Below are 12,359 nucleotides of genomic sequence, written 5' to 3'. Positions count from 1 at the left end.
TCCGACTCAACGATCTCATGAGACCACAAGTGCGTGACCTTGCGTAGTTACATGTGAAATTTTTTTTTTTTTTTTTTCTTTCCCATGCCAATTTTTAAATGCTTGATCCCAATCCACCAGTTGGAGTACACTGGTGGATCCACCAGCTAGTGGTAAATACAAGGGCATTTTTTATTTTCTCTTCTCTTTCCTCTTACAGTACGCCCAGATTTTGTGACATCTCCAATTATTCAGGATGGCTAAAAACAAATCAAAAACTTGCCTGGTGTGTGATGGAAGCACTCAATCCCTCAGAAATACATTTTCCATTTTCATTCAACCAGTCTCTACATCAGATAAAAAAATTGTTGAAATCTTGTCCACGGTACTCAATACAGACTTGAAGGAAAACAGTGTCCATTCTGTAGTCATATGTAAGAAGTGTTACAAAGTGTGTAATGACATTGATGAAATTCAGGAAAGACTAGAGGAGTTGAAAAAAGATATTGTTGCATCCTATGAGAAAACTTTAAGGTGAGTATCTTTGAATGTAACAAAAATGAGTATGTAAAAAGAAATATCTATCAGGTGAGACTAAAAAGTCCCTTTACCCCAGCAGTCTAAACAAGGTCTCGTTTATTTTATGGGTTTAATATAGTACAATGCTTAGTTATTACTATAGACCTTGCTTAATAAAAAAAAGAAAAAAAAAGGGGGTCTACCTGTACTGAGATGTATGAAAGACTCACCTGTCCATTATCATTAATAATAAGGTGTTCAACACTGAGATTGGAATCCTGACTCTCATCTTCATTGGTAGTACTGAATTCCAGCGGCACCAGCTTAGTATTGCCGTCTTCATCTTGTACCAGGGTCATTTTAACATTGTCTTCGCTATCACTCACAGGGAAACTCTCCAGTTCACCCTGAGCCGAGAGCTGGGGTTGATTTATCACAATGGTTTCCGTCTCGTGATTCTGAAATAAGTTCGAAGCAACATTGACTTTGATTGATATCTGGATGAGTGACTGTCCGATTTTTACCAAATTGTTACAGTCGCGTCCTTGTCCTTGGACCATATTGGGATAGCATACCAAATTTCATCTCTCTACGACAAACCGTTCTTGAGATATTTTGTTCACAACTTTCTACTTTTTCCCATTTAAACCTGTAGTACGTACATACGTACGTAACGTACAGACCATGATATTTCCAACCATTTCCCGATTTTGAAAATTTGGACCGATTGCAATACTTTCATTACTAGTACAGCTCGCTATACTGTAGTAATAGAAAGTTTTTTTTTTTTTTTTTTAAGAAATAATACCTACAAGAGTCTATGATGGTGAGTCATCTATTGGGCTCTAAACGTTCAGACCAAAAATCGGCCCCGCTCAATTCTGGGACCCCAAATTTGAACTTGGAGACGTGCTTTGATGCAACGCAAACAAATTTTATCAAAATAGGACCAGGCAACCGCGAGTTATAGCGGAACAAACTAACATCCAAACCAAATGCAAAACGGGCTAGTTAAAACGTAGAACTTCACTTCGTTCTTTCAATTAATTGTTTACCTGATAGGCCATATGAGCATACAGCAATGGTTTTCTCATGAAGCCGGCGCCACACACGACACACTCGTAGGGTTTCTTGTCACTGTGTACGAAACGATGAGCATTCCTGTTATCTCGGCTGTTGAATGCTTTGCCGCACACCTGAAAATACACAAGACCAGTTAAGCCGTATTTAATTATCGAACTTTTTTTTTATTCCACCAAGGAAATATATATTTTCAACATCAACACCCTGACTGCCCTGGTTAGGGCTGATTGAGAGGCTGACGAAAAACGCCGACCCCGTCTGTACACGGGAAAAGGCGAAGAAAAAGAAGAAGAACACCCTGACTGCAAAAGCATATTCCATGGTATTTACTATTTACCCACAGAACTGAAACCCATGTATTAAAACATCTCCTTCAATATGAGAGAGAATCTTTAATTCTTGGATTTTTTTTTTTTTTTTTTTTTGTCAAATAAAAATAGCATAATTTTACTCTGAGGCCCTCTTTCAAATAACCATTGAAAATACAGGAGTGGCCTGTGACAGCAAGTGTGGACGTCCTAAGCGAAATCTCTTTGGTTGAATCATATTGAATAAACAAGTCACATAATAAAATACGGCTAATCTCACCTCGCAAACATAGGGTTTCTCTCCGGTGTGTATCCGCCTGTGCTTCTTGAAATGTTCGGGATAAATGAAGGTGGCGTTACATATATCACACTGGTACGGGCGTTCTCCGGTATGTGCGGCTTTTATATGATAGTCTAGCAGTCGTCTGCGTTTGAACGCCTTAGGACAGGACGTACAGGGATATCGCTTGTCGTTGAAGTGAGTAGCGCGCTTGTGTGACTGGAGATTACTGCGTTGACTGAGGAAACAAAGTAGAAGTTTGTCAATACTTTCCGTTCCGGAACTGCCTTTAAATCTTAAACTTCCAGAAGTTACTTAAACAGCTCGCTTTTCCCATGTACAGATGGGGTCTGCGTTTTTTCGTCAGCCTCTCAATCAGCCCTAACTAGGGTGATTGCTTTGAGCTGACATTTGGTTTAGGCTTCAAATTTTACGAGTGGATGCCCTTCGCTCAACCTTCGGTATTTCTGTAGCAAGGGAAATTCAGGCTGGTATACGCCCTGTTTAAAGTCCCCCAGCCAAACTAAGCTGGTCTACTCCCTGTTTAACGTCCCCCAGCCAGACACTTACAGTCTCAGTATAAATAGAGTACCTATATTATATTCTATTCCACTTTCCTAATTTGACTAATCCAGCCTCCAGCCCCATTGACTTACCTGAACTGAGCCCCGCAGAACTCGCACTGGTATGGTTTCTCCCCGGTGTGGGTTCTCTCATGGTCCTTCACCTCTGCCTTTCTCACGAATGATTTGCCACACACACGACAGATGAACGGTCTATTCCCGGTATGAACGGCAAGATGCACTTCCAAGTTTCGCAACGTGCCAAAAGCTTTACCTGTGAATGAAATAGTTTCATTTTGTAATTAGTTCATTTTCTTAACCAGGATTTAGCATGAAAGATAAGGCATTCATTGGAATAATGGATATTTCTCGTCGAACTAAAAAAAAGTAGCTGAGATTTATTATGTGTCCTGCGTATGTATCGGGCAGGATAAACAAGGTATATTCTATTCTATATCTAGAGGTAGTAGAGGTTAAATCAGTCTGACCAAAAATGAATACTCTGTAAATAATGGGTATTTCAGCTAAATAAAGAACGTCTATACTCACCACATTCCGTACACACGAAATCCTTGCTACCCGAATGCGTTTTCTCGTGTTGCACTAAATTCTGTTGCGTATAGAACGACTTGTCACATTTCTCACAAGAGAATGGCCTTTTTCGATCCGTGTGCGTTACCAGGTGTGCCTTGTACGTGTATTTGGACACAAATGTCTTCTTACACGTCTTGCACTCGTAGGGACGAGCCCCCGTGTGGCTAACCAAGTGATCTTCCATGATAGAGCGAGATCTAGAAGGAAATGTGAAGTGGAATTATGAATTTGACCATAGAAAAAGTCCAGGGGAAAATATAAAATACGAGACCTTGCTTAGACTGCGGGAGTAAGGGACTTTTCAGTCTCATTTCGGCAGTATAAACGGTATATTCTATTATTTTATCCTGCTGGAGTAGGACTGAAAAGTTTCTTTACCTCAGCAGTTGAACCAAGGTCTCATATATTTTTACAGTTTATGGGCATACAGCTCGCAATGATGTATGTAGGGAGAAAAATATACTCTTCCTTATTTGAAGTTTCAGGAAATGTAACTTGTAAGAGTCATTGTCGATAATCCAAGTCCCCATGGCCTTTCACTACATGTGAGAACTAACAGGCTATTCCACGAGAATAAAACTTGTCCGATAAGCGAGAGGAACATAGTCACCAATGACTGTTGGGATGCTAGTCTGACTGATGAGACAAGATTGGCGAGTTTTTCAAATATGAGTGAGGCAAGGAATCGAGAACTTCAGAACACTCAAGTTCAGGAAGAAATAAAAAAATCAATCTAATCAAATCTTGGAATTTCTTTGTGCTAAGTTATCAGAGCTTTTTTACACAACCTTTGTAGATATCCTAACATTATTAATAAGTCTCACTTTGCTATCGATTTCCAGATTTCAATAATCTTTTTAGACTGTAATGTCACTGTCGCTACATGATTAAAGTAGCTACTCTTGTCCTCACGAGGTTGAGTGCACTCCCGAAATTCCAAGCAACAGAGGCTAAAAAACCTCGACCCCGCTGGGATCGAAATCGATACCCACCTCGGCACGTAGCTACTAGCATAGGAATAAAAGTCACTTACGAAATCGTTTCCCGCACAGATCATTAGAAGTAGTTATTCGGCTGCTGGAAGTGTAATTTCTTGTGTACGCGATACAGACGTAGGCTGTTAAATATCCGATTACATACGTCGCGACAAATTGCAATGATCAGTACCTCATTTGTGTACGAGTGAAAAAGTGAAAAAAATCCAGGACCAAAAACTTAGTTTTTTGGTTTTTTTGGCTTTATGGTGTTCTCGGACAATTTTCACCACCATTTTCCTGTTGTTCCTTGTAAAAAGACCTTTAATTTCAATTTGATATAGATCGACACTCGGACCATGGTGTGGAAGTCATCTGTTACTATGAGAAACAGACCGACACGACCGACAGACCGGCCAGACTGTCAGACCGCCACGAAGCGAATCCAAATAGTCCCTTCACTCTTACGCTGTATTATCTTGAGGTATAACTCAAAGGAAGCGGGCCGGACTCTAAATCAATCAATCTAATCTTAATATTCTTTGAGATAAAACCGCAAGAGGCTTTTTCCTCCAATTTTTGTGGAGATCACTAATCATTACTAAGTACGAACGCTCTCTTTAGCGCAATCGATCCATCAGTATTAATCCTTCTACCAAGGTGATGTCGCCACTGGTAGTCGTTACCTCTGGTCGCTATCCAAGTAGTAGCTAATAGTCCTCACCATTGTTGCGCAACCAGGCAGGTAACTAGTGCACCACCGAGCTCACGCACCCAGGCGGAAATGAATCTCACCGCCGCCGTGATCTGATCTCGATTACCTCGCGTCCGCACAGCGAGGCTACTAGGAAGGAATAACAATGTCACTTACGAAATCGCTTCCCCGCACAGCAGACACAGAAGTACTGTCTTTCGGCTTGCTGAAGTGTAATTTCTTGTGTTACGCCGATACAGACGTACGGCCTGTTAATAGTCCGATCGTACATACCTGGCAATAAAGGCAATGTTAATTCGTGAGATTGCGTAGTAGCTCACCCGTCTTTGGGGCTGGCCGCCCCTACACCGAAGGCCTCAATTTGGCTTTTTGTGTGTGGGCTGGAAACATAATTAACTTGGTGTCCTTTGTAACTAGTTACGACGCTGAAAGGAACGAAAAAAAAAAAAAAAAAAAAATGGACCAACAAGGTTGTCTGCGTTTTAGCTTAGGCGAGCTTCCATTTTACTTCCTAACTGAAAAGGACAACGTTTATGTTTTTAGTTTGATGACTACAAGTTCGGCCATGCCTTTTCCACAAGGTTGGCCATGCCTCGGGATGAACTAGTAAGTTATAAGAACGAGATCCATTCACTCATTCACATTTCACATTTCACATTTCATAGTTCACACACTGATCGCTCTATCTCGATAACCACAACACCTAGAAAGCTGAAATTTGGTAGAGATATTCCTTTTATGGTCTAGGTGTGCAATAAGAAAGGATTTTGCGAAAATCTAAACCGATCCTGAGATATGATCAATTTTTGATCGCTAAAATCACCATAAGAAATACACAGAGTGCAGAGACTGCGGGAGAGAAAACTTTTCCTCGCTCGCCTAATATTTGAGTTTCGTTTATGTTTTTAGTTTGATAATAACTACAAGTTCGGCCATGCCTTTTCCACAAGTTTGGCCATGCCTCGGGATGAACTAGCGGGATTCCGGAGCGAAGCGACGGAATTCAGCTAGTTACAACATATAAACCTCCGCCAGGTCTTGTCCCGACGGTAGCATTCCTAACATTGAGGCTTCATTCCTACGCTGGACTGTCATTGATATCCTCTGCTCGCCAAGTTAATCTAAATCGATTATTAGGCTTGAAATCAGTTCAAAATAAATCTGCAAAACGGGTTTGTCTACTACAGTTTAACTGTTGAAAAAGAAGGAGGTAACTAGTATTCTAGGTAACAAACGAACGCTTCACCACGGAGCTACCAAGGCAGAGTATTAGTCTTCTACCAAGGCAGAGTAATAGTCTTACCACTGTGCTACCAAGGCAGGGTAATAGTCTTACCACTGTGCTACCAAGGCAGGGTAATAGTCTTACCACTGTGCTTCCAAGGCAGGGTTATAGTCTTACCACTGAGCTACCAAGGCAGGGTAATGGTCTTACCTCACATTGAAACTCTCCTTCTTCTTGCGTAGACATGTGTTCGTCCAGATGTATATGTAACTCTGATCTCTTCATGAATTCCTTGCCACACATGTCACATATGTAAAGCTTAATATCGTGCACAGTGCGAACATGACTGATGATGTCTTTGGCATCGCGGTTCTCTAGGCTTTCACACAGAAGACAGTTGTATGTGTTGTCTTCCCCTTTTATGATAACCTGGAAATCGTATTACAATCAGTGGAAATAACTATCCATGGTGAGGTAACGTTGAAAAGTGAAGAGGCAGACACAGACACTATGCTGTGGAATTATTTGATCTAGACTCCAAAGAGTCTAAAGGATGAAGTGACAAGAAATGGGTGATGGTTCCATGCCAATGTTTGTTCAGTATTCTAGGTAACAAACGAACGCTTCACCACGGAGCTACCAAGGCAGAGTATTAGTCTTCTACCAAGGCAGAGTAATAGTCTTACCTCTGTGCTTCCAAGGCAGTGTAATAGTCTTACCACTGTGCTACCAAGGCAGGGTAATAGTCTTACCTCTCTCTCTCTCTCTCTCTCTCTCTCTCTCTCTCTCTCTCTCTCTCTCTCTCTCTCTCTCTCTTTCTCTCTCTCTTCAAGTCCTCAATGGCCAAGAAAGATAGGGAGAAAAGTAAAAATAGAGATTATTAGCTTACTTACCATTTGAGGTGTCATTTCAATCTCCTCTTCCTTGGGCTTCTTTCTAGGCCTTCCTCTAGTTCTCTTACTCGTCAACTGTTCTTTCTTTACTTCCAGTTTGAGAGGAAACTCCCCTTCCTTCAGATCAGCTTCCATGATTTCTTCTACCCGATCATCATTGTCATCCAGATCAAAATCAGAATCATCGTCAACCTCATTGGTTGTGATGTACTCGTCCGTGGTTTTATCTTCTCCTTCAAGTCCATCAGATAGTTGAGGTTTCTGAAACATATGGTTACTTAGATAAGGTATATTACATGTTAATAGGTAAGGGAGGTATTTATCTTAGTGTAATGACAAACAATATCCTCTTTCTTTCAAGAGGCACCTAGTAGATACCCCATCTATTTTTTTTTCTACTATTAATAACCAACTTTCTACTAGCTATGACTATTGTACCTTGCAAGATAGTAAGGGAGGTATTTATCTTAGTGTAATGACAAACAATATCCTCTTTCTTTCAAGAGGCACCTAGTAGATACCCCATCTATTTTTTTTCTACTATTAATAACCAACTTTCTACTAGCTATGACTATTGTACCTTGCAAGATGGAGCACCAATTGGCTGATGCCACTAGCTCCTTTCACCTAAAAGTAAGTAATAACAAAAACTTATTAAATCTGTAACTTTAGGCCACATCCCCCAAATCCTTCTGGCCTAGTTATCATTTCAATCTTTTTCTCAAAGACAATAACAAACCTTCAATTACCAATTTACCACTCACCACTTCAGGGTCATTAAGATCCACCATCTTCACTGTGACTACAGTTCTAGACTGTGTTTTGACTGGTGACACAGGTTTGGCTGGTGTGGGCTGGGTGCTTGCCTTGGCTTTCTTTTTGCTCACAACTGGTTTTTTAGGTTCAAATATTTCATTGTCATCTTTAGATTTGAGATCATCCTCATCTCCTTCATCAAACTCCAAGATACATTCATTTTGTTTCCTAGTAAGTAAAAGAAAAAACAAAGTTAAACTGTAAGTGAAAATGACAATAAGTATTGCCTTTAATTGAAATATATATTTAATTATGTGAATTGAAGCAAAGGGATCAACTGTTAGCTAAGGGTTGACCTAATAATTAAAAGTTGTGAGTTAATTAAATTTATCTGATAGATATTTCTTTTTACATACTCATTTTTGTTACATTCAAAGATACTCACCACACATGGCCTTGCTGCTTAGCGTGTAAATAAATAAATAAAGATACTCACCTTAAAGTTTTCTCATAGGATGCAACAATATCTTTTTTCAACTCCTCTAGTCTTTCCTGAATTTCATCAATGTCATTACACACTTTGTAACACTTCTTACATATGACTACAGAATGGACACTGTTTTCCTTCAAGTCTGTATTGAGTACCGTGGACAAGATTTCAACAATTTTTTTATCTGATGTAGAGACTGGTTGAATGAAAATGGAAAATGTATTTCTGAGGGATTGAGTGCTTCCATCACACACCAGGCAAGTTTTTGATTTGTTTTTAGCCATCCTGAATAATTGGAGATGTCACAAAATCTGGGCGTACTGTAAGAGGAAAGAGAAGAGAAAATAAAAAATGCCCTTGTATTTACCACTAGCTGTTGGATCCACCAGTGTACTCCAACTGGTGGATTGGGATCAAGCATTTAAAAATTGGCATGGGGAAAAAAAAAAAAAAACTTGGATAGTGCTGAGTTGCTGAGGTCTTCTGTGTTCATGCCTGGAGCATCAATTTACCACTTTACCTCCTATTGGTATAGAGTTCAATCTTGGATTAACCAAGGATATCAAAGGTATAGCTTGATTGATCTTCTAATAATAATAATAAGTATAAATCTTGAGATGCCAGTACAGAAGGGGTAAGTACTGCAAATTTTTATGGTAAGTACCTTGCCAACTTTTCAAAAAAGTTGTTAACTGATAACAGTGATAACTGAATTTGAATATTTTACAAGTTACCATCAGTGAGAAAAAAAGTTCTTACCTTTTGTCAAAGCAGAGAGGTATTTTAATTTTTAGACTTCTTTGTCAAACGAAGATTTATTTCTATGAACTCACTGTTCTCGAATAAGATTATTAATGATTTTGAAAGGAATATTCTCCTTTTACCTGACAGAAATCATAAATTTATTTGACTATTCAAAAACGAAACCAAAAAGTTGTCAGCCCTGAACCATTTTGTATTTTTGATTTTTGTCAGGTTTTTCAGTTTCCATTTCCAAGCGAAAAAAAAAAAAAAAAAATCAAAAAGCTAAAAAAACAAGAAAATTTTTGCAGTTGGGAATGCTGGGTACTCGCATTTGATTGGACGGGAAAAAAAAATCACGAATCCTACACGCTGGAGCGCTACATCTGGCGGGATTTTGAAAAAGTATAGGAAGGTGGACCATACACGGTGATAACTTGAAAGCTGACATCATCATCAACATGCTTAGAAATGTAAAGTACCGTACCTACCTATTATTATTATTTTTAAGAGGTTTGTGACAGAGGGAACTGTAACTGCTATGGTCTTATCGTCCCGAAATCGAAGAGAGAAGGAAGACAGGATAGGAGAAAGCCAGCCGTTCCGAGAACGAACTTTATCCCATCAGGATAAAATCCGCCCCGGGCGGGAATCGAACCAGCGGCCTGGCGCTTACAAGGCAGACGCACTACCAGCTAAGCTAACTAGGCTGGCAATTATTATTTTAATTCTACATTAGTGTCCGTACTTTCGTAAAATAGGTTAATGCATTACCGAAAGGTCATTATTACATTGTTTTACTTTATATTGCAAGAATTATAGCGAGGCTACTTGGATAGAATCTGATACAGGGGATAGAATTATTCGAATTTCAATCTATTCCTTGCTTCTATCTGGACTCTGCTTCGATAGAATCCTATTTTGATTGTCTTGTGGGAGTATGCCAATCTGCTGGTAATCTTAGAATCCAGGTTGAACAATCCAATTTTCAGTGCTAGCTAGGTACCTAATTTTGCGTTAGTGCGGGAGTAAGGGACTTTTCAGTCTCATTTCGGCAGTATAAACGGTATATTCTATTATTTTATCCTGCTGGAGTAGGACTGAAAAGTTCTCTTTACCTCAGCAGTTGAACCAAGGTCTCATATATTTTTACAGTTTATGGGCATACAGCTCGCAATGAGCCCATGGCTTTTCACTACATGTGAGAACTAACAGGCTATTCCACGCGAATAAAACTTGTCCGATAAGCGAGAGGAACATAGTCGTCAATGACTGTTGGGATGCTAGTCTGACTGATGAGACAAGATTGGCGAGTTTTTCAAATATGAGTGAGGCAAGGAATCGAAAACTTCAGAACACTCAAGTTCAGGAAGAAATAAAAAAATCAATCAAATCAAATCTTAATTTCTTTGTGCTAAAGCAGAGCTTTTTCACAACTTTTGTGGATATCACAACATTACTAAAGAAATAAGTTCGAAGCAACATTGACTTTGATTGATATCTGGATGAGTGACTGTCCGATTTTTACCAAATTGTTACAGTCGCGTCCTTGTCCTTGGACCATATTGGGATAGCATACCAAATTTCATCAGTTACCATCAGTGAGAAAAAAAGTTCTTACCTTTTGTCAAAGCAGAGAGGTATTTTAATTTTTAGACTTCTTTGTCAAACGAAGATTCATTTCTATGAACTCACTGTTCTCGAATAAGATTATTAATGATTTTGAAAGGAATATTCTCCTTTTACCTGACAGAAATCATAAATTTATTTGACTATTCAAAAACGAAACCAAAAAGTTGTCAGCCCTGAACCATTTTGTATTTTTGATTTTTGTCAGGTTTTTCAGTTTCCATTTCCAAGCGAAAAAAAAAAAAAAAAAATCAAAAAGCTAAAAAAACAAGAAAATTTTTGCAGTTGGGAATGCTGGGTACTCGCATTTGATTGGACGGGAAAAAAAATCACGAATCCTACACGCTGGAGCGCTACATCTGGCGGGATTTTGAAAAAGTATAGGAAGGTGGACCATACACGGTGATAACTTAAAAGCTGACATCATCATCAACATGCTTAGAAATGTAAAGTACCGTACCTACCTATTATTATTATTTTTAAGAGGTTTGTTATCGTCCCGAAATCGAAGAGAGAAGGAAGACAGGATAGGAGAAAGCCTGCCGACAGAGGGAACTGTAACTGCTATGGTCTTATCGTCCCGAAATCGAAGAGAGAAGGAAGACAGGATAGGAACACAGAGGGAACTGTAACTGCTATGGTCTTATCGTCCCGAAATCGAAGAGAGAAGGAAGACAGGATAGGAGAAAGCCAGGGGGAACTGTAACTGCTATGGTCTTATCGTCCCGAAATCGAAGAGAGAAGGAAGACAGGATAGGAGAAAGCCAGCCGTTCCGGTAACTGTACTTTTTTAAGCGAATGCAAATATCAAGTTTTTTTTTAAAGAGGTTTGACAGAGGGAACTGTGACTGCTAGAGAAATCGAAGAGAGAAGGAAGACAGGATAGGAGAAAGCCAGCCGTTCCGAGAACGAACATTATCCCATCAGGATAAAAAAAAAAAACACATGTATTTTTTTGTTAAGAGGTTTGACAGAGGGAACTGTAACTGCTATGGTCTTATCGTCCCAAAATCAGAGAAGGAAGAGAGGGATAGGAGAAAGCCAGCCGTTCCGAGAACGAACATTATCCCATCAGGATAAAATCCGCCCCGGGCGGGAATCGAACCAGCGGCCTGGCGCTTACAAGGCAGACGCACTACCAACTAAGCTAACTAGGCTGGCAATTATTATTTTAATTCTACATTAGTGTCCGTACTTTCGTAAAATAGGTTAATGCATTACCGAAAGGTCATTATTACATTGTTTTACTTTATATTGCAAGAATTATAGCGAGGCTACTTGGATAGAATCTGATACAGGGGATAGAATTGTTCGAATTTCAATCTATTGCTTGCTTCTATCTGGACTCTGCTTCGATAGAATCCTATTTTGATTATGTCTTGTGGGAGTATGCCAATCTGCTGGTAATCTTAGAATCCAGGTTGAACAATCCCATTTTCAGTGTTAGGTACCTAATTTTGCGTTAGCAAAATAGGTGTTAATCTGGGTTGGTGTGGTAGACACTCAACATCATTAGCGGAAATAAAATAGATCCAATACTGTATGTGTGATTATAAGTACATAGTACATTTTATTATATTAAAATAATATTCACATTTTTACAGTAAATA

General features: G+C 39.3%; 1 protein-coding gene across 1 annotated transcript in view; it reads right to left on the bottom strand.

Annotated features, from left to right (window-relative positions):
• LOC103511584 (zinc finger protein 234-like) overlaps positions 1–9,383 on the bottom strand; it is an 11,201-nt gene extending 1,818 nt beyond the window's left edge. The window contains 13 exon segments of the mRNA XM_008476309.3: positions 198–220; positions 729–956; positions 1,554–1,694; positions 2,170–2,407; positions 2,826–3,006; positions 3,282–3,523; positions 4,356–4,387; positions 4,389–4,463; positions 6,448–6,669; positions 7,134–7,394; positions 7,898–8,117; positions 8,386–8,699; positions 9,139–9,383. Coding sequence (XP_008474531.2) covers positions 198–220; positions 729–956; positions 1,554–1,694; positions 2,170–2,407; positions 2,826–3,006; positions 3,282–3,523; positions 4,356–4,387; positions 4,389–4,463; positions 6,448–6,669; positions 7,134–7,394; positions 7,898–8,117; positions 8,386–8,663 — 2,141 coding nt within the window. The 5' untranslated portion in view covers positions 8,664–8,699; positions 9,139–9,383.
• Positions 9,384–12,359: the final 2,976 nt, after the last annotated feature.

Source organism: Diaphorina citri, unplaced genomic scaffold (genome assembly GCF_000475195.1).
Source record: "Diaphorina citri unplaced genomic scaffold, Diaci psyllid genome assembly version 1.1 scaffold728, whole genome shotgun sequence".
NCBI classification, from domain to species: domain Eukaryota; kingdom Metazoa; phylum Arthropoda; class Insecta; order Hemiptera; family Psyllidae; genus Diaphorina; species Diaphorina citri.
The sequence above is the reverse complement of the archived record's forward strand: the minus strand, read 5'-3'. Positions and strand labels throughout refer to the sequence as shown.